Below are 26,309 nucleotides of genomic sequence, written 5' to 3'. Positions count from 1 at the left end.
AATATTAAATTTCCAGTAGGCCTCACTGCCAGGTCTTCCGGCCTATGTGGTGACACTGGGGGTGGCTCCTGCAGCTGCCGCCCAGCTCCCCGGGGCATCCATGGGGCGCTCCCGGGGCAGCCTCCGGGCCTGCAGCCGCCGTGTGTCGCAGGTGGGAGGCACCGAGGAACCGAATGATCGCCCGAACCCTTCGGGCCGCGCCGCCATGACAGGCCTCGTTGCTATGGCAACCCCCGTGTCACATGACCCCTCTCCCGCATCACGTGTTGTCGGGCGGCGCGGCGCTGGCGCCACCTACCGGCTACGCTCCGCCGCTCCTCCCGCGGCGGTGCGCTGGGCCACGCTCAGCGCCCGGAAGTACGTCATTGTCAGGTGGCCGGAAGCGGCGGCGGGCGGAGGGGCCGGGCGGCAGCGGCAGCGCCGGCGGAGGCGCCAGGCCCGGTGAGTGCGGCGGGAGCGCGGCCAGCGACCCCTCCCCTCCCCCCTGCCCCCCACCGGCCCCTCGGCAGCGCCGCCCCCGCAGCGGGGCCGGGAGCGGCACACGCGAACGCACCGAGCGCCCCCCGCCCGCGGCCTGCGCTGCCCCTATATGCGTATATATATATATGTATATATAATATATGTGTAGGTACAGGCACATGGGTAAGTAGCGGGGCTCGGGTTGCAGAGGTTATGGGGTGGGTGTCAGAGGATGGACCAGATTCTTCTCAGTGTTGCCCAGTGACTGGGTGAGGGGCAGCGGGCACAGACTGAAACACAGGAGGTTCCATATGAATATGAGGAGAAACTTCTTTCCTGTGAGGTGCCAGAGCCTGGCCCAGGCTGCCCAGAGAGGTTGTGGCCAGGAAGCCAATGGTACCTGGGGTGGGTTGAAGGGGGTGGTCAGTAGGTCAGAGAGGTTCTCCTGCCCCTCTGCTCTGCCCTGGGGAGACCACACCTGGAATCTTGTGTCCAGTTGTGGCCCCTCAGTTCCAGCAGGACAGGGAACTGCTGGAGAGAGTCCAGCGCAGCCACCAAGATGCTGAAGGGAGTGGAGCATCTCCCGTGTGAGGAAAGGCTGAGGGAGCTGGGGCTCTGGAGCTGGACAAGAGGACACTGAGGGGTGACCTCCTTAATGTTTACAGATATATAAAGGGGGAGTGTCAGGAGGATGGAGCCAGGCTGTTCTCGGTGACAACCAATGATAGGACAAGGGGCAATAGGTATAAAATGGAACACAGGAGATTCCACTTAAATATGAGAAGAAACTTCTTGATGGTGAGGGTGGCAGAGCCTGGCCCAGGCTGCCCAGGGAGGTTGTGGAGTCTCCTTCTCTGCAGACATTCCAACCCGCCTGGACACCTTCCTGTGTGATCTGCTTTGGTGAACCTGGGTTGGACTTCATGATCTGGATATACACCCTGTTTTTCCAAAAGTAAGAGAGGGTCTTATATTAATTTTTGCTCCGAAAGGTGCTTACTTTTTTACACGTATAGCTGTCTGGACACTATTCAGATTGAGTTTTTAAATGAACTGTAACTAGTGCTTATTTTTGGAGTAGGGCTTGTATTTCGACTGGATGATCTCCCAACCAGTCTGGGATTCTGTGGTGTGAACTCCCTGCCAGGGGCCGGACCCTTTGTCTTTCTGCCCCAGGGACTTAAAATTGACAGGGGAAAAAAGCACAAACAAAAAGAACGTGACGGTTTTGCACTCTGATGTCATAATCTAGTGCCTGGGGGAAAGAATTCCTGTGATTTTTCTCTTCAGCCCAGGCGTTGACTATGGGCTCTTGGCCAAAACGAGGTGTTTCACCCCAGCATTTCACTGCTCGGAGCTGAAGTTCCTCCCGTGTAACCGAGGAGGTGCTGCCCGCCCTGTGGGGCTGGGTGGGGGGAAGGAGGGGACAAGACATTGGGCTCATAGAGGGGCCCTGCGCTACGGGAAGTCCCATTGAGGGTTTCAAATGGATGAAAAGCACCAGCAGCCATTCAGGGTGCAGCTGTATCCCCTTGCACAGAGCTCATAATCTGAGGTGGGTGGTGTTGAAGGCTGGAATAGCTCTGTGGGGAGGACAGGCTGAGAGAGTTGGGGTGTTCAGCTGGAGAAGAGAAGCTCCAGGGAGACCTTATTGTGGCCTTTCCGGGCTTAAAAGGGGCCTGTAAGAAATGTGGGGACTTATAAGGGCCAGATAAGAAGGTGGGGACAGGCTTTTCAGCAGGGCCTGTAGTGATAGGACAAGGGGTGATGGTTTTAAACTGAAGGAGGGAGATTCAGGCTGGACATGAGGAAGAAATTGTTGTCCCTGAGGGTGGTGAGAGCCTGGCCCAGGTTGGGCAGAGAGGTGGTGGATGAACCATCCCTGGAGACATCCCAGGCCAGGCTGGACGGGGCTCTGAGCAACCTGAGCTGGTGAAGATGTCCCTGCTCATGGCAGGGGTGGCACTGGGGGAGCTTTAAAGGTCCCTTCAACCCAAACTATTCTGTGATCCCTGCAGAAATGCTGTTTTCTCTGGTGTTCAGGTAACACTCAGCTGTGCTGTTGTACTTTTGACCAAGATCTCAGCTGTAAGTGTGACACACAGACACAGATGTTTCCATCCCAAAGAACCTACACAAAGTTTATTTGCAGCCTGCAGGGCCCTGCTCCCAAAACACATGTTTTTCAACTGGCTTTTTGGGCTCAGTGGAAGTGAAATTCCTGGAGAGACTTGCCCAGAGGTGGGAAGGAGTTTGGCTTTGTATGAAGAAGAGAAGTGCAGTGGGAGGTGGAAAGAAGGCTGATTTCTCGGGGTAAGAGGAAGAGAGGAAAATTGAGGAGAGGTGTAGGTTGAGTTGAAAGAGAAATGCTGTAGAAACTGAAAAGATCACAAAGATTTAGGGCGGGGGTGGGTGAAATCCTGGGCAAAAGGCCACTGGGATCCAGCCTGTTTCTTTCAAAGGTGCTTGAAGTGTCTTGACCCAACCTGACCTCGTCCCCCTGGGTGTGGTCTTCTCTATTTTTGCTGGATTTGGAGCAAGCGAGGAGAGAAATATTCTCTTTACTGAATTGCTTCCCAAATGTGTCACAGCTTAACGCCAAACTATGGTATCCTTAGCAGCACGTGACATTTCCTTCTGGAGCCTTCAGTGTGTGAATGCTGTGACTTTGATTCTCCGTGAAGTGTGGCTGTCGTCACAGAGAGGGGTGTTTCTGGTGACAGCGAGCGCTCGATGTCTTAGCTAGTGTCAGTATTCAACAGCAACAGAAGAGAAGCTCCGTGGAGACCTTATTGCGGCCTTTCCGGGCTTAAAAGGGGCCTGTAAGAAATGTGGGGACAGACTTTTGAGCAGGGCCTGTTGTGATAGGACAAGGGGTCATGGTTTTAAACTAAAGGAGGGAGATTCAGGCTGGACATGAGGAAGAAATTGTTGTCCCTGAGGGTGGTGAGAGCCTGGCCCAGGTTGGGCAGAGAGGTGGTGGATGAACCATCCCTGGAGACATCCCAGGCCAGGCTGGACGGGGCTCTGAGCAACCTGAGCTGGTGAAGATGTCCCTGCTCATGGCAGGGGGGGCACTGGGGGAGCTGGGAAGGTCCCTTCCAACCCAGACTGTTCTGTGATTCTGCGATGCTGGTGGGGATGGCATCTCCTTCCCCCAGCTCTGAGCTTTACCCACCTCACGGCTGCCGCTTGTGGCCAGTTCTGGCTCTAGATCACAGCCAGTAAAGCCAGGAACGGTATTTTTATCACATATTTCTTTGTGAGAAACGGGAGAGCTTTAAGATCCAGCTCCTGCCTGCTGCTGCTGACAGCTTTGCCAAGTCTGGGCTGTGCCGCAGCGTCTCAGCTCCCAGCGCAGGTTTTGCTGTCCAGGTTCTGAGAGAACTTTTCCTTTCCCTTGCTCACCAGCCAGTCAGTGGTAGGGATGGCTCAGAGTCTCTCCTGCCTGCACAGTTTGATTTCTCACACTGGAAGGGGGTGTTCTGGCCTTGCAGCTGCCTGGCTGGGCGGGTAGCACAGGCATAAGGCTCAGTTGTGCCTGGTGTCTGGAGCACAGATCTGCACCAGGGGCTGCCCTGTGAGATACAGAGTGCCTGGCAAGCTTATGAGTATCTCGCAATATTTATCAGCCATTTATTATTTTTAAAATGCTTTGGCCTCTTGTACCCTCCTCCCTGCTTGGCTGTCTCCAGAAATCTTCATTTTATCTTGCTCTCCCTCTTTTTTCCCCCCAGAGCTCCCTGTTCTCCACTCTGGTTGGTTTTTTTCACCTCTCCTGCTGGGGTGGCTGAGATGGTCACAGCTGCAGCAGCTTCTCCTCAGCAGCAGTTTCTGCCTGTGCAGCAGAGGGCAGGAGGTCTCCTCGGCTGCCTCGGTGCCAGTTGATCCCCAAGGGCTGAACTGAGCACTGTTGCACTGGAGCGGACTGGGAGTGCTCCTGTGCCAATTCTGTAGTGGAATCCTGTTCTCAGACAGAACCTGAGCCCTGTCATTGTGGAGGGGAAGCTGCCTGGTGAAAAAACAGCACCAGGAGGGAGCAGAGACCATCACTTCGAGTCCCCCCCACCCCATCCTCCCTCCCTCCCTTTCCCCTTTTACCCTTCCTGCCCGTCTCACCCTTCCTTGGGAGAAGCTGATGCTTTGCCATTGCAATGCAGGAATAGATCATCTAATGGGTTGTTTAGGGCTAGAGGAAATGACTTCAAGTTGTGCCAGGGGAGGCTGAGATTGGATCTTGGGAACAAATTCTTCCTGGAAAGGGCTGTGGGGCATTGGAACAGGCTGCCCAGGGCAGTGCTGGAGTCACCATCCCTGGAGGGGTTGAACAGACGGAGATGAGGTTCTCAGGACATGGGCCAGTGCCAGGGGTGGGGGAACGGTTGGACTCAGTGATTTTTGTGGCTTTCCCGACCAAAATGATTCTGTGATTTTTTGGGAAATGACAGGATTCTTGTACTCAAAAAAATCCAGTTTATATTCAGCCACAGCTGCACATGATCCCCTGTCCCTCTCCTACTCAGACACCCCAAAGCTACAGCGTTCACCCGACTTTTTCTTCCCTCTTCTTCCCCCAAGCTTTCCACTGATTTAGCATCTTGATCCAGCCCTGATCGGGAAGCTGTGTATATAAGCAGAGCTCAGAGCGATGCCCATTAAGGATTCGTTTCCCTGTTTGGAGCTGATGCATCTCGCTGTTGCAGCACCTCTGCCGGGCTGTGGTTTTCCTGATTGCTCTGAGAGAGCCCAAGTGATTTTAAAGTTGAAAACACCCCATTTAATGCATCTTTGGGGTTGGCCAGCCCTGGTGGGATGAGGGTGTGTTACACAGAGCGCTGGCACGGTGGGTTGTTTTTTTTAATCAGCATCGAAATGATCATAAACAGGCTCGTTTGGCAGCTTGTGCAGGCTGGCAGCACACAGCTTAACTCCTGCCGAATTTCTCATCCTCACCTTCTGTGCTGTAGCTGCTTTAGGCAGGACTTAGGGAGGCACTTGACATTTTTAAGCCTTCTGTCCCCTAAAACTATGGGAAACACTCCCAAATCTGAAGCGTGAAGCTCTTGTTTCCTCTGGTTCTCAACTCAGAATGTAACACCTCATCATGATTTGTGTTACTTCTCCCATACTCTTCCCCAACTTTGTTCTGGGGTCACATTTCTCCTTTCAGCTCATCTTTATCTGCAGGTTACAGGTCAGATTTCAGTCTGTGTACTGATTTTTGCAGAGACTTTTCTCCCAACCTCCACATACTGTCTCCAGGTGCAAAGAGCCGTGCGGCACCCTGGATATTCCAACAAGTTCTTGGGTAGTGGTTCGTGTTTCAGACTATGGTGAGCAAAGTAGCAGAACGTTTGAATCCATAAAGTCTCTTGAAGCTGCAGCTCTCCTGCAGAGATATATTTTTATTGTTTAGAATGAAAGAAGAGCAGGTTTGGTCTCTTAAAAATGAAAAAGTCTTGAGGTTTTTTTCTTAACTCTCACAGTGTCTGCCAGGTTACCTGCAGCTGCTGAGTAGCACATGATCCCCGAGTGCCCTGTACCCTGATTTTGGGTATGTCAGGTCTTGGTGCTCGTCCTGAGCTGCCTTTGTGTGAGGTAACGTTCAGTAGCAGCTGCCTCACGGCTTTGCAGGGAAATCGCCACCCCAGCTCGGGGAAAATACCGGCATCACCTCACTTTCGGTAGCATAAAGGCTAGATTAAAAAGTACATCATGTTAGGTGGAAACCACTCATTCTTCGTCTGCCCTTTTTTCAGTACCTGGAAGCAATTCTGACCCCAGTAAATTGTGATCCATGGCTACAGTGCTATTGTGCCGAAGATTTCCAAGGCTGAGCAGGGTGACGACATTCTCAACCACAGCCAAGCACAAGGCCGAGAGCGGAAGCAGCAAAAGTGAGCAGGATAAGGAAGAGAACCCAGAAGCAGCCAATGCCGGCACCGAATCTGCAGCCACAATCCACTTGCTGAATCCCCTGGACTACAGAGTGTTGTACAATCCAGCTGCCTATGCCAAAAGCAGAGCTGTGTCCCAGCAGCACGCTGCTAGGAACAGTGGCCAAGCTCTTGGTGATGCTTTCACCAGCCCTGGCACCTCACAGATTCACCATACATTCGATACCTCCTCATCTCAAGCTTTGCCACCTCTCCGAAATGCTCTGCCAAAGCCCAAGTCCAAACCTCTCCTCGAGGAGACCATCTCAGCGAGTCTCTCCACGGCACAAACCAAGGAAGAGGCAGAAAAGGTAAAAATGGAGATGCACGACTCCAAGGAGGACCCCCGCATGTTTCAGAAGGGGCGGCCTGAGTACAGATCTGTCAGCTATGACAAGTCTGAGCCACTGGAGACCCTTCCTTTAGAAGAAGGTGACTCGATTTTGCACAGCGTGGCCGTATGCGAGGGCAGCCAGAGCCCAGCAACTCTTGCAGATTATTTTCGCAAACTGAGTCGTTTGCCGGTCGAACAACACGCAGCGTTGGTGTCCGAACCCAGGTTTAATACACTGTGTTCCTGTGCTGCCAAAAACATCAGGTTGTTCGGTACCTCAGACCTCATTGATATTTTAAAGTCTTGTGTTCGTTTGGTCGTTCCGCCTGCCCACCCTCTGCTCAACACATGCGAGAACGAATTCTGCCGGCGGGTGTGGGACATGAAGCTGGACCAGGTGCTGCTGGTGGCCGATTGCTGGCGCTGCCTGGACCGCAGCGTCCCTTCCTACCTGAGCATTTTGTTCAGCTACACCAACATGCACTGGAAAGACCTCACTTTGCCCCAGTTTGTTCAGCTCGTTTACATCATAGGTGAAGGCCGGAGGTCACCCGCCGACTTGGCGCAGAAGGTGGAGAGTGCAATTTTGAAGTACTTGGACACTTTCACCTTGGAGGAGGTGGGTGCGATCTGCTTAGGGCTCTTCAAGTCCCTCAGCGGCATCTCTGACCATGTCATGAGAAAAGTTGCGGACAGAGTGTCCCTGCAGATGGAAGACATGAGCACCTACGCTTTGGTGAATGTCCTCAAAATGCTCCGCTACTCTCGCATGGACCACTTACCCCTCTTGAAGGAACTTGGGAAGGTTATTCCCGCTCGGATTCCTACGATAAACATCCAGGGCATCATGCACATCACTCTTACCTGTTCGTCCTTACACTACTTTGATGAAGGCATTATGGCCGCTGTAGCCGCGTCTTTGCCTTCTAAGGTGACTTATTGCCGAAGCAAAGATGCTGCCAAGTTCTTGTGGTCGTTTGGGTGCTTGGACTATGAACCTCCAAACGAGGAGGAGTTTTACTCCAGCCTGATAGAGCAGATGCATAGAAAACTCCATGAATTTAGGAAGTTTCCAGAGCATCTCCTTACTGGTTTACTTGGCCTGGCGTTTGTCAAACGCTTCCCAGAGGAGCTCATAGACTACGCTTTGGGGGATGAGTTTGTCCAGAAAACGAGAGATAGTAAATACGAGCTCAAAAAGGACCTGTTCACCCTTAGTAGAAGTGTTGAAATCGAGTGCCCGAGCTACCGAGGCAGCCGCCTTCCGCCTCAGCTCGATCAGGAGATCACTGAGATGATTTTGAATTTTGCAGAGCAGGAAATCTATGTCAGGCCTGAAATTGTGGAAGCCACCTCTCTTCTCGAGAGCGTGTTGGGTGGCCCTGAGTACGTGAGGAACCACATGATCCTACCTCACACGAGGTCCAGTGATCTGGAGGTGCACTTGGCCATGGATGGACATCCCATCCCTTTCAACTCAAAACAGCCTGTTGCAGATAAGAAATTAGAAGAGGTCGGAGTGAGTCTAACGGATGAGTTAATGACTCAGCTTATAAAAGGGAGGTCTAATATCCAGCCTGTCGCAGAAGCGGAAAACAAAGCTGGGACGAGGGGGGAAGAAGCACGAGCACCGAGTGCTGCGCTTTTAGGTCAAGCTCTTCTCACGGATGCCAGGTTGCGAGTCGAGCCTAAATCGGGGCACTCTCTTGAACCCCCACCTTCTCTCGCATTGAGTCGTCACCCTCGGGGGGTAAAGCTGGCCATCCAGGTGTCCAACCGCAACCACTACTGCTATGGCTCCAAGCGGCTCCTGGGGCTGCACCACCTGAAGCGGCGGCAGCTGCGGCAGCTGGGCTACGTGGTGGTGGAGCTTCCCTTCTGGGAATGGTTCCCCCTCCTCAAACGCACGCGGCTGGAGAAGCTCAGCTACCTCCATTACAAAGTGTTCGACCCGGCGCTGCTGCGCAGGGCTGGGTGGGCCTGACACAGCCTCCCCGATGCATCTCTCTAATTACTGATTAAAACGGTCTCTGAGGGTTTGTTAAGTTTTTGGCAGGTGCTTTGTGTGCTCAGGCTGCCTTGCTACATTATGCAATTCTGCTCTGTTGACAGTCTTATGTCCTGCGCTCTCCTTTTGTACATAGATCCTCAGATGCTAAATAAAAACTACTGTCCTATTCATTTTTCTCCACGATTACTTTTTTCCTCCACCCTAAATGAAAGTAGATGGATTTGGTGACTCTAGAGCAGAACAGTAATAATGGGGACAGAATCGGGGTGATTTTTAGACATGAAGCTGACCTGGCGTTCCAGGAAACATGCATTTGTATTTCCTTACTGTTTCCACCAGCGTTGAGCTGTGGCTGGAGGGCACGCAGGCCGAGTTTCTCCCGTGGGAGCTGCACATGGGCAGGACAGGGCGTGAAAGGTGTGTGGTGAGGTGGAACCTGGGGCTGTGAGTTGAGCTGCTCTGACCCTGAGACCATAATTTCATGCTCATGTGGCTCATTGTGTTATTTTCTTGCTCAGGATGTGGCCTGGTGTCCGATTCCTTCGCGCTGTTCTGAGGACAGAGCTGCTGGCATCTTCCTGAGCTTTCGGCCGGTGTTTTTCTCCAAGAGGAGGGTTGTTTGCTGAGGTGCACAGGGCAGGCTCTGCCTCACACCGGAGCTGCAGGGGTTATTTCACATGGAACAGCAGATGACGCTTCCATTCCCAATGCAAAGCCATCCAAGCTGTTCTGGCTGTTCCGCCGTGCGGCGTTTCAAGGCTTTCTGAACTGGAGGACGGGGAGAGACGTGGCTGTGAGCAGGTTGCTGTCCCAAGCCTGATCCAGCTCATTTTAGCTGCTGGTTTTAAATACCTTGGATGGTTTGTTTATCTCCCTCAATTTCTCAGTGTTACAGAGCACCTTCAATGACCACTGTGCACATTTCGGGAGACCTTATTGCGGCCTTTCTGGACTTAAAAGGGGCTGATAAGAAAGATGGGGACAGACTTTTCAGCAGGGCCTGTTGCAATAGGACAAGGGATGATGGTTTTAAACTAAAGGAGGGAGATGCAGGCCAGACATGAGGAGGAAATTTTTCACACTGAGGGTGGTGAGAGCCTGGCGCAGGTTGGGCAGAGAGGTGGTGGATGAACCATCCCTGGAGACATCCCAGGCCAGGCTGGACGGGGCTCTGAGCAACCTGAGCTGGTGAAGATGTCCCTGCTCATGGCAGGGGTGGCACTGGGGGAGCTTTAAGGTCCCTTCAACCCAAACTGTTCTGTGATTCTATATTCCTTATTGCAGCAGCTCTCCAGTCATATGTAGGACACCAGGAAGACACTTGGTGACCAGCTCCAAAAATCCTGGTTCTAAATCTCTTGCCCAACACCACAGTGTATCTTGCTGGTGTAGAAAAGGGCCGAGTACCATCCTCCAGGTCTGCGTTTCATCACCTCAGTCGAAAGATCTTTGTTCACCTCACGGGAAGGTGAATCACCAAGAGAGTTGGGACAGTTGTGTGGTCTCCTGGCAGCACTTCATAGTCTTTGAGTCCTCTGTGATCTTTGAGCCGTTTGTTTCGACGAGTAATGACTTCAGTAATGCAGTTTGGTATTTTTAAAGTGTTCGTAAATTCAGAAGCTCCTTCCTAGCACAGCCACCAGGCTGCTCCCCCGCGTTCTGCCAGCAAAAGCGGCTCATTAACACTCTGCGTCCCAGCGGCCGGACCCGCCTGCCCCCATAAGACCAGTTTCATTTTTGCTGAGCTACCGGCTTCAGCTGAAAATCATTAAAGGGCTGCTTGTTCTTGAAGGGAGCAGCGGGTTTCTGATTTGCGAGGTTGCCCCAGGCAGTGACATACTAAAACTAAGGTTAACATAAGGTTAAAGCTCTTACCTCGCGGATAATTTCATTCTGAAAAGGGATGTGATATAACCGATTCGAGTCACATTTTTTTCAATGGAAAAGAAGGTGCGTTCGCTTGAGTTTATTTAATGAACACTGTCGAAAGAATCAGCTGGGTCAGTGTTCAGAGCACAGATCATCTCCCTCAGAGCTATTAAATGCCCTCTGCTCCCTCGGAGCTATTAAATACCGATTATTAATATTTTGTCTTTAATCTCAGCTTACATCTGAGCCTCCCCAAGCCCTTCAGAAACATTTTTCTCTGCGGCAGCGCCAGCTGGTGTTTCCCTCCTCGTGTTGTCGGAGAGCGCAGGCAGGTCCTGCCTCCATCTGCTGAAGGCGGCGGATCAACGTGACGGTGCTGGGGGAACTGGGAATCGGGGCAAATCGCCCAGTTCCAGGCCAGGTGGTGGGAATGGACATGAGCTCTTTCTGCCTCGCCGCAGTGGGGGCTGCGGTGCTGCTGAGAGCCCGCACCGATCCCCTTGACAACCCCCCCATGATAATCTGATGCTTTACTCTATCTACAAAACCTGTGTCTTCGATAAACTTTCAGATCTAATTGCTGGTCTATCCATAGATAAGGCATTTTTAGTTAAAATAGCCATTTTCTGTTTGTTTCTCCAGGGATTCGCTATTTAACGCAATTTTTTCTCTCCACCACAGTCATTTGGGTTTATATTGACTTCACCTCCTGGACTCAGTTCTGAGCTGCATTTTAGGAGCTACTGAGCTTGTAATTCATACAGGCTCCAAAACACGAGACCCTGTTCACTGATGTTCACTTTATTTTGTCATCTTTCTTTTTTTACCAGCTGAATCCGATGCTCAGAAAGTGACTTCTCTCCATCTGCCAAGATGGTCATAAACGTCTGTCTGCCGCAGTTCAAGCCAAGAATTCACTGCAACAAGGTAAAATAACAATGTGGGGGGGTTTGGGGAGCTGGAGGGATAGATGGGTTAGATGGAAGTGGCTTTTTTTCCAAGTTCCGCAGTCTCCTGTCATTCCCAGCAAGGTTTTCTGAACTGATGTTGGGAATTTGGGCTCCTGGATCCCCTTCCCTGTTTGTGCTTCGGTCTGGAGAGAGTCCCTGATGTGCAAACACTAAGAGAACCCATGTCTGGGTGCTCAGGATCTGCAGCTCACCTGACAATCAAGTGGAGCTGAAGGCTCAATGCTTTGAAAAACCAATGCTGAGAGATTTTCCACGAGTTACTCTTCAAAATTTGGGTTGTCCTGTCTATGCTGGGTCATTCTCAGGTAGCGTTTAGAACATTGTAACCTCATGTGACTGCTCTGATGTGGCACATGCTACGTTTTGAGGAGAAAAAGCCTTAATTTTGTAGGATCTCATAACAAGACAACATTATATACTTGCAGGTGCGCCTGCTTTGACCTGAGATACCCTTTTCCCTGCAATATTACAGCTTTCCCTTTGTACGGCAGAATATGCGGCCCTTGACCAGGTTTGCTGAAGTAACTCTACAAGTAGTTACATTTTCACTCAGCATCATCAGAATCTCTAAGAAGAGTTTCAATTCAAAGCCATTTTTTAATTATGAGTCTCCCCACCGGCTCACACACCGAAATCCAAGACAACCTTGGATTTTTCGGTATTGTGCTGTAAAAATAACAGCACCGGTGGTGAGCTGAGAGACCTGGCCGTGCTTCTTGGGCTTGGTATTATGTGATCAGGAGGGTGTGGAGTGACCATAGCTGGAATAAATAGAATTTTCCTTGCTTTTATCTATTCATTTAGCAAGTGCTGGAGACTTTATAAGCCTCGGGGCTTCCAGGAAAGGGAATCAGTCAAGTCAGCCTGTCCAGAAGTAGAGCAGAGGGTGCTTGGAAATGAGTTTCCTTTTGTTTTCTTGCTTCAAAATAAATCCAGTTTTCTTTTGAAACACAGATTTCTGCTGATGGTTACGAAGTGGAGAACCTGATTTCTGAAGACCTTGCCAGGAGAAATCGTGGTTTCCGCAGCGAATACTTCATCAAACCTCCAGTCCACGTCACCATCTCTTTTCCCTTCAACATCGAGATCTGCAGGATTAATATTGACATCTCATCCGGGGGATACCAAACCTTCTCCGGGCTCGAAGTCTACACCTCTACCTCATGCAATAAAAGCTCGTGGCAGAGCCCTGAGGGTCAGTTCTCAGGTCTGGCCGGTCAACCTGTGTCGGACAAAGACACTTTCACGCTGGTGGGCAAAGCTGTCTTAAAAAATCAAAGCAAAGTGACATTTGGCCACAGGGGCTTCAAGCCGAGACCTCCCTTCCATCAGATGGAAAACGTCTTCTCCTACCCTGGCTCTGTATCTCAAGACCTGTGGAACAAAGGACCCGCTTCGCTGAGCAACGTGTCGCACTTAAAAATCTGCATCACGCACGTGGCCGGGGGCGGCCTGCCCTGCATTAAGAGGCTGGAGGTGTGGGGACAACCCGCCAAGTCGTGCCCGCAGGAGGTGATCGAGGGTGTTTATCAGGTGGCCTCCCAATTCTTCACCCAGGACATGGGCAACGTCAAGCCAGAGCTCTGGACGCCGATGGAGAGCGACTGCGTGCCCTTCAGCGCCAACGACAGCGAGCAGCAGACCCTCCGCAAGCTGGTGGACGTCGTCCAAGACATCCCTGAAGAATTTTTGGACCCCATCACTCTGGAAATCATGACTTTCCCCATGCTCCTGCCCTCCGGGAAGGTGATCGACCAAACCACCTTGGAAAAATGCAACAGGAGTGAAGCGTCTTGGGGCAGGGTACCCAGCGATCCTTTCACAGGGGTGGCTTTCAGCCAGCACTCGCAGCCCCTGCCTCACCCCACGCTCAAGGCCAGGATAGACCATTTCCTCTTGCAGCACAGCATCCCCGGCACCAACCTCCTCGGGAGGGCTCACGCCTCCGAAATGCTCGTACCTTCTTCTGTGACGATGTCTTCTCTGAAAAGGAAAATGGACTGTATGGATCAGAGCTCCATGCAGCCACCTTATTTTTCTTCTACAAACTTGCTTGTCACATCTACCTCAGAGAACAGTGCTAAAAAAATGAAAACGGACAATGACTCGCATTTGATCCACATGGACTGTTCAACAGGTATCGTGGCTCCCTACGTCACTTTTGTTTCTTGTCTTGACAGCCTGGGGCCAGGTTTTCAAGTCAGGAGGCTCCAGTAGAGATTCCCATCACGTTCTAGAAAGCTTTAGGGCCGTTGCGTTTTGCCATTGATAGATGCCGTGGATATCAGGTCATAGTCTCATTCCCCTCCTCAGCACAACCTGCCATCCCTGGGTGGTTTTATTCCCATTCTGTGTCACTTTGTCTCGCCTCCAGGGTCACCATTCTCTTTGTGCTACCCATTCCTCTTGTGCACTCACATCACTGTGCTTCATTTTATTTTGTATTTCTGTTCTCCTCCTTGCTTTCAAGTTGCTGGCTACATGGAGATGACATTTTTCTCACGGTCTGATAGTTTGAAGTTTCTTTATCATGGGTGATTTATTATCTCAGACATACAATATATTACAGAATCATAGAATCATTTTGGTTGGAAAAGCCCCTCAAGATCATTGAGTCCAACCTTTAACCCACCCCTGTCCCTGCCCCATGTCCTGAGAACCTCATATCCGTCTGTCCAACCCTCCAGGGATGGTGACTCCAGCACTGCCCTGGGCAGCCTGTTCCAATGCCCCACAGCCCTTTGGGGAAGAAATTGTTCCCCAGATCCAACCTCAACCTCCCCTGGTGCAACTTGAGGCCGTTTCTTGCCTTGGTGTGGGATCTTCTCAGGAGGAGTGAGCAGGGGAGGAGGCAGGAACAGGGCACTAATCCTGCTCCTGCATTTTTCTGCCCAGGCTCTGCCAGCCTGGGCTCTCGGTGCAGCTTGTTCCCTGCGCGCTCAGTATCGTCGCACAGATTGTATCTCTTCTCTGGGGACAGACTTTTGAGCAGGGCCTGCTGCGATAGGACAAGGGGTGATGGTTTTAAACTCAAGGAGGGAGGTTCAGGCTGGACATGAGGAAGGAGTTTTTAACACTGAGGGTGGTGAGAACCTGGTGTCACAGCTTAACGCTAAACTATGGTATCCTTAGCAACACGTGACATTTCCTTCTGGAGCCTTCAGTGTGTGAATGCTGTGATTTTGATTCTCTGTGCAGTGTGGCTGTCGTCGCAGAGAGGGGTGTTTCTGGTGACAGCGAGCGCTCGATGTCATAGCTAGTGTCAGTATTCAACAGCAACAGAAGAGAAGCTCCGTGGAGACCTTATTGCGGCCTTTCTGGGCTTAAAAGGGGCCTGTAAGAAATGTGGGGACAGACTTTTGAGCAGGGCCTGTTGTGATAGGACAAGGGGTGATGGTTTTAAACTAGAGGAGGGAGATTCAGGCTGGACATGAGGAAGGAATTGTTGTCCCTGAGGGTGGTGAGAGCCTGGCCCAGGTTGGCCAGAGAGGTGGTGGCTGAACCATCCCTGGAGACATCCCAGGCCAGGCTGGACGGGGCTCTGAGCAACCTGAGCTGGTGAAGATGTCCCTGTCATGGCAGGGGGGGCACTGGGGGAGCTGGGAAGGTCCCTTCCAATCCGAACTGTTCTATGATTCAGGGAAGGGAGGAGAGGACAGCACAGGCTGGGAGAGGCTTGCCTGGGGTTTTTAGCTCATTAAAGCAAAAAAACAGGTAGAGACGTTAGACAAGGGGTGCGATTTATGTCCACAGAGGAAGGAAAAGGGCTCTGGTTTCCGTTCAGCCTTGCTTTTCTCAGCCATCTCCCAGCAGCACCACTGGGCGTAAGCTCCGAGAGGCAGAAAAACACTCCAGATCTGCAACCCTGAGACAAATTCCCTGTAAAGCCGGGCGCTTTCACCCCAGCCACACACAGCGTCTCACCAGACAGCCAGGGCAGCGCAGACTGAGCTGGGATCCCCTGAGCTCTGGTGTGGAAGATGCTCTGTGTAGGTCCAGCAGCTCCCACCCAGCAGGGACTGGACTGGTGAGGAGGCAACAGTCCTTAGAAAGCAAATATGTGGTTTATACACCAAGGAGATTCACACCTCTCTCCCCAAAATCTGTTTGCTCTTGTGATTTATTCTCTAATGACTTAGTACCTTCATCCTTCAGTCTGTGATGACAAAGGGAGTTGCTCCTCTTGACTCCACACAAGATCTTTCACCTGGATCCACATAAATTTTGCCGTGTTTACTTCCTCCCTTGTTGGCACAGGAATTCATGAAACATATTGGAGTTGCTGTCAGTGTAAATGTTACGTGGATATAACTGTGCTTCATACAGCAACACTTATATCGCTTATATTTCTTGAGTTATTGCTTTGGGAAATGGTCCTACTGGAGGAGGACAGTAAACTTAAGCTGAGAGGAGGGAGAGAGATGTCTTTAGCGATCTCAGGTTTAGAAGAACTTGAAGAGAGGTTGGAGAAGGTTGTAGTGAGAGGGTGTTGGGCTCTTCTCCCCAGGAACAAGCGCCAGGAGCAGAGGAAACGGCCTCAAGTTGCGCCAGGGGAGGTTGAGGTTGGATGTGGGGAACAATTTCTTCCCCAAAGGGCTGTGGGGCATTGGAACAGGCTGCCCAGGGCAGTGCTGGAGTCACCATCCCTGGAGGGTTGGACAGACGGACATGAGGTTCTCAGGGACATGGGGCAGTGCCAGGGCTGGGTTAATGGTTGGACTCAATGATCTTGAGGGGCTTTTCCGACCAAAATTATTCTGTTCTATGAGAGCAGCCACGTCTGTGAGGCCGCATGTTGCAAGCGCTCTGGTCGGAGCAGGGTGGTATAAATACTTGGTGCACATGTGTCCTCTGCTCACGGAAGGGCTGTTTCTGGGCAGGTAAGTCCAGTTCCCTTGTATTTTCCAGACCAGAGGTCTGTAACACCTCGAAAGCTGGCCCATGGCTTCTGATTGCTGTTAATGCCCGCTCGTACCCACCATTCACATTGTCTTTTTCCCAAAATTACTCAAAAATATTTCAACGAAAGCTTTGGTGGCTTTTTCGTTTTAAAGAAATTACTTAAAGACTTGGTAGAAAGACACCCAATGTTTGATAGTACCAGAAAGAGTAGGAAGAAGACAGGCTGCACATGTCTGCTCTGATCTCTCAGTTTAGAGCTTAACCCATGGTTTAGGAGGAACCATTAGTTATTTTTCCCTACAGAAGTGTGTAACAGCTGCTGCTGGGGATGTGCCCCAGTCTCAGCAGGGGAGCCCTGTCCCCATGGTTTAGGGACATGGGTTAGTGCTAGACTTAGGTTATGGTTGGACTCGATGATCTTAAGGGTCTTTTCCAACCAAAATGATTCTATGAAGTAAAAGCACTAAAGCCCAGTGAGCTCATGCTTCAGTATTTCATCAGCCTTGATTGCTGTAGCAAATGTGCAGCCCTAATTCAAAGGTCTTCCTCTGGGAGATGGATTTAACAGGATTAGTGATGCAGACACCATCCTCATAAACGCAATGTCTTCATTAATGCCTTCGGCGTAGCACAGGACAGAACGCTGCGGGGAGGGGCCAGCCCTCTGCCTTCGGCTTCATCCCTTGGCTCACAACTGGGACAGAGAGGAAAAGTCCCCCAGATTTTGTTAGTGGCTTAAATCACGTTCCCAGTGAGCTGCTGGGAGCCTCCTTGGAGCTCAGATGGACCTGCCTGAGCTTGCAGAGACATACAAGTTTCTGGATTATTTGGCATTTTGGCCTCGTTCAGACCTGCAGATACAAGGCAGCAGCTGAATGTTTGTTGGCACTGGGGTGTGATGTGAATGTCTGACAGAAATCCGTAGGGCTTTCTGTCTGTAGGAGCCAAAGGAGATGGGATCAGAGAATCATTTTGGTCGGAAAAGCCCCTCAAGATCATTGAGTCCAACCTTTACCCACCCCTGGCACTGCCCCATGTCCCTGAGAACCTCATGTCTGTCTGTCCAACCCTCCAGGGATGGTGACTCCAGCACTGCCCTGGGCAGCCTGTTCCAATGTCCCACAGCCCTTGGGGGAAGAAATTGTTCCCCAGATCCAACCTCAGCTTCCCCTGGCGCAACCTGAGGCTGTTTCCTCTTGTTCTAGAGAGGCACTGCAACCTCATCTTGATGGGGAAAAGTGACCTCTCAAGAGAACAAGTGTCAGAGCTCCTAAAATCCTCTGTGTTGTCCCCTGGGAGGGTTCCAAGGCGCAGCAGTGTTTCTGTTGCTCATCAACACCGTTTTTTGGGGGTTTTTTTTCCCCAACATCTGCTTCTCGAGCTTGTGCTTCTCTTTGCAGATCTGGTCTCTCACGAACAAAAACTCTCGGAGAGTTTGGACACGGCCCTGACCTCGGCGCTCAGCTCCATGCCCTCGTTTACGGCCAAGCTGATGAGAAGCCAGCAGCAGGCGCAGAGCGAGGGAGGCTGCAGCAGTTCCTGGGGTGCAGGCACCATCCTTGGTAGGTGACAAGTGCCTCTGGTTCACTTTTGGGAGTGAGGGAAGAGAGGAGAACTGGGACTGGATTAACAGGGAGGATTGTGCTGCTGCTCAGCATCCTTCTGTGCCTCTTCAGACCCCAAAATATTATATATTCAATGTTCTATTCTCCCAATAAGGCAGATCAGACCTTGTTGACCCCCAGGAAGTGAGATATGTTGTCCCAAGGATCATTTTGGTTGGAAGAGACTCTCAGGGTCATGGAGTCCAACCATTCCCCCACCCCTGGCACTGCCCCATGTCCCTGAGAACCTCATCTCTGTCTGTCCAACACTCCAGGGATGGGGAGCAGACTGGAGCCTGCACCTCCCTGCCCACAGCGCTGCAGTGGGGAGGGGTAAATCCAGCAAATACCGGGGACAAGTAACGGCAGCGACATCACTGCCTGAGTGTGTGTCCAGGATCCCATTGGGTTTGAGTATTTGTAGACCAGGCTGTTGAATCCTTGCAGTTTTCACCGCACCTGCTAACTCGACACACCGATCCAGCTGTGTATGTTTTCCCAACGTGATTTATTGGGGGAAGAGTGGCTGGAGAGCTGACTGTCGGAAAAGGACCTGGGGGGTGTTGGTCGACAGTGGCTGAACATGAGCCAGCATGTGGCCGAGAGGCCACCAGCATCCTGGCTGTACCAGCACTGGTGTGGCCAGCAGGGCCAGGGCAGTGACCGTCCCTGTGCTGGGCACTGGGGAGGCTGAACCTTGAATCCTGGGGGCAGTTTTGGGTCCCTCACGCCAAGAAAGGCCTTGAGGTGCTGGAGCGAGTTGAGAGAAGGGAATGGAGCTGGTGAGGGGCTGGAGCACAAGTGTGATGGAAGCGGCTGAGGGACCTGGGGGGTTCAGCTGGAGAACAGGAGCTGAGGGGAGACCTTCTGATCTCTGAACTGCCTGAAAGGAGCTTGGAGCCAGGGGGGGTCGGGCTCTGCTCCCCAGGAACAAGCGCCAGGAGCAGAGGAAACGGCCTCAAGTTGCGCCAGGGGAGGTTGAGGTTGGATGTGGGGACCAATTTCTTCCCCCAAGGGCTGTGGGGCATTGGAACAGGCTGCCCAGGGCAGTGCTGGAGTCACCATCCCTGGAGGGTTGGACAGACGGACATGAGGTTCTCAGGACATGGGACAGTGCCAGGGGTGGGGAATGGTTGGACTTGATGATCTTGAGGGGATTTTTCCAACCAAAATGATATTCTGATGCTTCATGGTGCAGGGAAGCATTAAACCTTCCTGTCTCCCTCCACAAGCCCGTGTCCTTCTGCTGCCTCGCTCTTCTCCACCCGAGCGCGGATCCGCCTGCTCGTGGCAGAGAAAGGTTCAGCGGGACCTGAGAAAGCACTGGGGGTTCACAGCTCCCAGCAGCCCTGCCTCTCTCTGAATAGCTTGTTCTGTTTCGCAGCCACATTAAGTTATTAAGCTTTTTCCTGCCCCCTTTAAAATTGCTGCCGTTTAAGAGTTGACTGAGTAGCCCTGGATGGGGAGTGTGTGACAGGAATGCAAAGCGATACCTAAAGCATTTCTCTGGGGAACTGGTGATTTTAATCGGTTTGAAAAACGGAAGGGAGGCAGATTTAGTCTCAGAAATAAATGAAAAGCCCTTTACAGTCATCTGTCCTCAATTAAAAGCCTGATGGTGCAAATGCTGACGTGATCCAGCCCCGTCTGAGCACAAACTGCCCTAGAAGGCCGACTGTTCCCTTTCCTTATGGTGGTGACAAAGCAAACGGGACACAGTCCTGAGCTGTATGTCACCAGAAAGTGGGTCCCTCGGCTCCTGGGCAGGTTTGGGCACACAAGGGGTGACACAGCGCAGACTTGTCACCCCCCCCTTGACCAAACCGCTTCTCTTCTCTCCTTTGCAGAGCACGGCAGGAGCGGCCAGACCCAAGGATGCGCTTCCTGCGGCAAAACCTTCTCCTCTTATTTCAAAACGGAGCCCATTTACCAGCTCCCCTGCGGTCACCTCCTGTGTCGCCCCTGCTTGGCCGAGAAGCAGAAATCCCTCTCGTCCGTGCTGTGCGGGAGCTGTAAACGGTCAGCGGCCACGCACGACGTCCGCAGGGTTCACTTCTGACCCCCCAGAGCACGGAGCCGCCGCTGTTCCCCGTGTCTGTTTTGATCTGCAGGAGGACAGAGGCCTTGGAGAGCTTGTCAGTGGTGATGGAGAGGACTTTGCTCTTCTGCTTGCCGAATAGCGGGGGGTTAGAGCCAAGCGACCGGAGGATAATAAAAGCCATAGCTTCTTTAACGAGGAATATGTATTTATACAGAACTGATTTCCACCTCCCGCGCCCGCCCTCTCCCCGCCGTCCCCGTGGCCCCGTGGTTTAGCATAGGTGCCTTTCGGACTGTGAGTTTAGCTTCCCCCCTTGCCCCCAGTTTAAAAACCCATTTACGTATTTGACGAGCAGCCGTTTGGTCGTGGAACCAGGCGAAGGTGCTTGTGCTTGACAAACGTACAAGCTCCCCGACTTCTCCCCTTCCTCGCCCTCCTCCTCGCGGTGCTGCGGGACGTCCCGTTCACCCCCATCGCGCCGAGGCACTGAGAGAGCCCGTGGTGAACGTGAGTGACCAGCAGCGACCTCGTCCTGCTCGTGCGAACTCTGCTGGAAAAGCCATCGCGTCGCACCCACCGTCACTCAGTTTTATGTCGTGTGACTGGACCAGCTCCCGTCTGGCTGATAAAAACATTTAAGCCTTAATAAAATGATGTTTAAAGTCAGGTTCTCTTTCTGACTCGTAGCCGGCGTGCGTCTTAATGATTCTGTGGGGCGAATCTCTTTGCGGAGGGCTGGATGAGCTGGGAAAAGCCAACACAAAGGATCAGCAGACCCGTGGGTGTTCCAGGGGATGTCACAGCAGCTGTGGGGACCGTCACTGGGTTGAGACTCAGCTCTGTAAACCAGAGGAGCTCTGATCTTCAAAGAGCTATTCGGGAATAAAAAGCCAGAAGGAAAATCACCCCATCTCCAGCGTGTCCTGGATGTGCTGAGGGTGAGGTGACAGCGGAGGGTTTTGTCACCTCCGTAACCCCCTGCTGCTGCCACTTAATTGGTAATTTCTCTCCGCAGAGCAGACGTTCTGTGCCAGTTTCTCTGGGGTAATGAGCTTCCAGCTGACTCAACTCACCTTTGCGTGTAATAAATACCTTTGTTCTCTTCAAAAGTCACCTACTTTCTGAGCAACCCATAATGTTCATGGCTTTCTGGTCACGGGAAATGGTCTCATCTTCTGTCAGCACCAACTGATCTTTGTCTGCGTCAGTGGGAGTTTCTCATCCATTTATAACAGAAATAGGAAGTCCCCCATCTTTAAATAATAAACGGTTAGAAAACAGGCAAGAAAAATCCTAAAAATCCCACAATTCAGAAGCAGCAAACTCCTGTTATCACTGGTTGTGTTTGCAGTGACCCATCCTGATGTGATTTGGCTCTCGTGCCTCCTCCGTCCCGTGTCTCTGGAGGAGATCCCCAAATATGCAGCCTCTTCGTTATGTTCTGCCGCTAACGAAGCCCCGGTGCCTCCCACCAAACCCGAAGCCGCCAGCTCAGCCAAGCAGCTCCTGCCCAGAAGTTTCCCCGCGATCTCCTGCTCATCTCCATGTTCCACCAGTTTTCTCAGAGCCTTCATCCACCCTGCTCCTCCTCCTCAACCCCGTAGGACCTTTTTGGCAGCAAGTCTCACTGTGTGTGTCCCCTCCTGCCGCTACAGGGAGGGCGAAGGGACGAACTTCCCTCTGTACCCACCTCTTGTCACTTAGGGAGGGACCACAGAATCATAGAATGGTTTGGGACCTTCAAAGTTCATCCCATCCTACCACCAGCTGGGTTTGAGTCCTGATCACCAGGCACCGAAACCCCATGGGAAGCAGAGACCCTCTGCACCCCAAAAATGAGGGTTTTTGGGGGCTGACTGGCACAGCCAGGACTTCCCATGGAACATTCTACCCAGAACCACAGCAATTCCGCTTCAGCTCTTGTCTCAGATGCCACCAGTCAACTTATCTCCTCCACCGAGCCCGTCGTTCTCTTCAGGCTGCGCCGAACAACCTTTGATTGAAAGCCTGAGCAATTTCCTCTAACGCTTTATCCTCCAAGTGCGTTTTAGGCGGACAAATCCATCCCTCGTTGGTTGGTGACCTCCTGATGTGACGTCTGCGTCCCCACGGGACGGATTTGGACGGTTGAGCCATAAAAGCGGCGCCCAGCAAAGCCTGACGTCGGCTGCGCTTTAAAGCAGCATCAGAGCTATTTTTCCATCATGTCGTGGAAGCAGAGGAGCATCTTCAGCCACGACACGAAAAACAAGGTGCTGTGCTCCGCCGGGAGGTGCAGGATCCGTCAGCCCCGGCCATTATCCCCCATCAAGCCCTGAGGTCGCGGTGACCGGCTGGGGGAGAAGCGGCTGCTGCCAAATTTTGCGCAGACGAGTCCATTTGAGGAGCATTAGTTCACCCAGGCAGGAGCTGGGAGCTCTCCTTGGCCAGCCTGACCTGCTCACTTAAAACACAAGTTAAAGTGAAGTTTTTTTCCTTCTCTCGCTGCAGAAAAATGCAGAAATCGGTGGAAAATAATCCAATTTTCCACATATTACCCAACATCCACTAATTCATTCTGATTAAACTTTGTTTCTTTGAGCTTGGCATCAGGTACCGCGACCTCCATCCTCAATCTTGCCTCTGGAAGGGCTTTGCAAAACATCACGGCTAACGAAGCACCATCTGTTAATGAAGGATGGGTGGTGAATACACGTAGTTTGCCCTGACCACATGCAAGGGTGTGATCGCTCCAGGACTGGAAAATGGTTGTAGTTTCTGTGCATTGATGATGCTTTGAAGCTGTGGGTGTAGCCAAAGGGTGTTTTACATGCAGGAGCATAGAATTATGGAATCATTTTGGTTGGAAAAGCCCCTCAAGATCATGGTGTCCAACCATTAACCCACCCCCGGCACTGCCCCATGTCCTGAGAACCTCATGTCCGTCTGTCCAGCCCTCCAGGGATGGTGACTCCAGCACTGCCCTGGGCAGCCTGTTCCAATACCCCACAGCCCTTTGGGAAGAAATTGTTCCCAGATCCAACCTCAACCTCCCCTGGCACAACTTGAGGCTGTTTTCTCCTCCCTGGATCGCTACCACGTTTCCATCACCCACCTCATTCCCCGACGTGACGAGTTTTTGGGAAGGGCACAAGCACGGATGTCCACATCCGACCCTCCCACCGGCCCCTCCGCAGGTGTTTGGGCGGCTCTGGGGCCGGATTTTGGCCAAGCAGGGGGGCTGGGGGGTTGGATTTGATGCTGCTCCCCCATCCCCACCCCATGGCAGGTCTTTGGGGTTTTCCTGCGCCAGCCGAGCTGGGTTATGGAGAGCAAACCACTAACGCCGCCAATTAATGCCGCCGCCGCCGCTCGCCCGCCGCGCATGTCGTTAGGAGATCAGCGCTAACGAAGGGAGGATCCTCTGGGGCCTGGGGAAGAGCAGGGACGTGGCACAGCAAATCCGGTGCTGGGACACACAGAAGGGACCCCCCGTGGCTGATGGGGGGGATGCGAGTGGCCCCAAAGCATCGAGTGGCAGTGGGATGCAGGTTTGGGGTCCCAGCATCACCGCGGGGACCAGGGAGCATCAGTGCCCAAACACCACGGAACCCCATCATCCCAACATCACCCCCCTGGTGACCCCAATGTTTTCATCCCCCAAACGTCCCCCTTTTTCCATTTTCCACACATTTTTTGCCTCCACCCTTCCCACCTCATCCTCCCCTTGATTTCTGTAAGTGATTCTGCGTCGCCTCTGCAACTTGTAAAAAAAAAAAAAACCCACATTTTATTAACCTTCCTTGACTTTAAAGAGCATAATTACATTTTAATCTCATATTCCTGCGTTATCATTCCAGACACAGAGTCATTTGAATGCAGATCATTCCCGGCTAATGTAATTTTACGATACAGTAATGAAGAGACGGAGCACGAGCGCCTAACACCCAATTTAGCGCTGACATTTGGGTTTCTTTTAAAGACAAGTTTTCCCAGCCCAGAGCTTTTGCATCGTCCCCAGCCCTGCAACGCAAGTGGGTCCCGGCTCCTGCTGTGAGGGGATGAATTAGGACGGGGAAACGTGGCCGGCGCTAATGATGTTGGTCATTAAAGCTGCCCACGGCTGCCCCGGGTGTGATTCAGCGTCTCTGGAGGTGGGCACAGGGTGAATTTGGGAACTCGCTGCTCCCCTGGTCCTGGGGAGACCTGAGTCAGGGGCTGCGGTTACCTTCACCCCCTCTTTGGGGAGAGCCCGGTGCTGTTTTACCCATTAAACAAGCCAGGAGTCCCCCAAAAACCAGGGAAGGAGAGCAGAGGAGGATGGGACCCCCAGCACGGCAAATATCACCCAAAAATAGATGCTTGGCCTTACCCCTGCGTGCCTCAGTTTCCCCTGGGTGGCAAAGCGATGCTCTGGGCTTCATCCCCTTCCAACATCCTTCGCTGGTGCCTCCGAAGCCCAGAAAGGAAGAAAAGGGATGAAAATGAGGGTGAGAAAACGAGGGATGCTAACGAGGGTGGGGAAAAGCCAGGCTGATGGTCTTTATAGTTCTCTGCCTCAATTCCCAATCTTTGATGAAGATGAGTGGTAGGAAAACAGCCCAGAGGCTGGGTCACAGCTGGTGACACCCCCTAAACACCACTGCCCACCCAGCGTCCCCAAACGAGCCCTTGTTAATCACCCTGAGTGCTCGGGGGCAGCGGATGCTCGTTAGGCACCTGATTCCTCTCTGCATGTTAAATTATCATTGCCAAGCTGGCCTCAGTTTTGCTGGAAAGGGGATTTGGGACCAGCAGGAATATTGGTGGAGGGATTTTTGCTGCCGTGTGGCCCGTATCGATGTTTCCGACAGCCCACGGGTGACACGGGTGTGCTGGGTCTCACCCTGGGTGGGACTTATGAGGGTCAGTGCCATCCCCAAAGGTGCGTTTCTCTTTCCCGTCGCTCTCCCTCTGCCCCTGGTTTCTCTGCTCCTGGTTTCTCTGCCCCTGGTTTCTCTGCTCCTGGTTTCTAGGAGGAAAAAGAGGTGGCCGAGGTGGGTGAGCGATGTGTGGCGATGGCAGGTCCTGCTCTGCACCCCCGAGTTCTCCCCATCGCTGCCCCACAGCATCCCCCCCCGGAGCAGCAGTGTTCAAACCAGCATCCCTCCCAAGTGGGCACTGGTCCCCAAAACAGCACCTCCAAACCAGCAACTCCCACCAAAACAGCATCTTCTGACTGAGCATCCCTCCCCAAAACAGCATCACCCCCAAACCAGCATTTTCTAAACCATCACACCCCCAAAACAGCATCTTCTGACTGAGCATCCCTCCCCAAAACAGCATCACCCCCAGATCAGCATCTTCTAAACCATCACACCCCCAAAACAGCATCTTCTGACTGAGCATCCCTCCCCAAAACAGTATCACCCCCAAACCAGCATTTTCTAAATCCACATCCTCCAAATCAAGAAGCTTCCCTGAACCAGCATCTTCTAAACCAGCATCCCACCCCAAACCAGCATCTTCTAAACCAGCATCCCTCCCAAACCTGCATCTCTCCACAAAACAGCATCCTCCAAACAAACAATCCTCCCAAAACCAGCATCTTCTGACTGAGCATCCCCCCAAAACCAGCATCTTGTAAACCCACATCCCTCCCAAACCGTCACCCCACCCCAAAACAGCATCTTCCAAACCAAGAAGCTTCCCCAAACCAGCATCTTCTAAACCCGCATCCCTCCCAAAGCCACATCCCTCCCCAAAGCAGCATCTTCTGAATCAACAACCTTCTCTGAACCAATATTTTCTGGCTGAGCATTGCTCCTCACACCCCCACCCTTCCCAGCCAACACCCTCCCAAACCATCATCCCTCCCACACCAGTATCTTCTGAATTAGCATCCCTCCCCAAACCAGGTTCTTCTAAATCTGCACCCCTCTCAAACCAGCTCCCCTCCCCAAACCTGCAACCCACCCCAAACCCGCATCCAAACCCAAACCAGCATGTTCTAAACCAGCTTCCCTCCCAAAACCACATCCCTTCCCAAACCAGCACCCTCCAAACCAACTATCCTCCGAAAACATCCTCTGAATGAGCATCCTTTCCCAAACCAGTATCACCTCCAGGCCAGCATCTTCTAAACCAGCATCCTCTCAACCAGCTCCCCTCCACAAACCAGTACACCTCCCTGAACCAGTATGTTCTAAACTAGCATCCCACCC

The 26,309-nt window shown here is 52.3% G+C and overlaps 1 protein-coding gene across 5 annotated transcripts; it reads left to right on the top strand.

The window, feature by feature from the left end:
* The first annotated feature begins 376 nt into the window (after positions 1-376).
* LOC309438597 (RING finger protein 37-like) lies at positions 377-20,815 on the top strand. 5 transcript variants are annotated; one of them, XM_082050213.1, is made up of 5 exons: positions 382-441; positions 11,440-11,536; positions 12,535-13,717; positions 17,883-18,044; positions 19,934-20,815. In XM_082050213.1, exons 2-5 carry the CDS (start codon positions 11,483-11,485, stop codon positions 20,143-20,145), a joined length of 1,611 nt encoding a protein of 536 aa, XP_081906339.1. In that variant the 5' UTR covers positions 382-441; positions 11,440-11,482; the 3' UTR covers positions 20,146-20,815. The 5 variants fall into 5 exon arrangements, with proteins under 5 accessions (XP_081906338.1, XP_081906339.1, XP_081906342.1 ...); XM_082050215.1 differs by lacking the exon at positions 382-441 and adding an exon at positions 500-642; XM_082050214.1 differs by lacking the exon at positions 382-441 and adding an exon at positions 1,142-1,414.
* Positions 20,816-26,309: the final 5,494 nt, after the last annotated feature.

Source organism: Streptopelia decaocto (genome assembly GCF_964273445.1).
Source record: "Streptopelia decaocto genome assembly, chromosome: 4".
In the NCBI taxonomy this organism is placed as follows: Eukaryota; Metazoa; Chordata; class Aves; order Columbiformes; family Columbidae; genus Streptopelia; species Streptopelia decaocto.
Note: the sequence above shows the minus strand (reverse complement) of the source record. Positions and strands in the feature narration are given on the sequence as shown.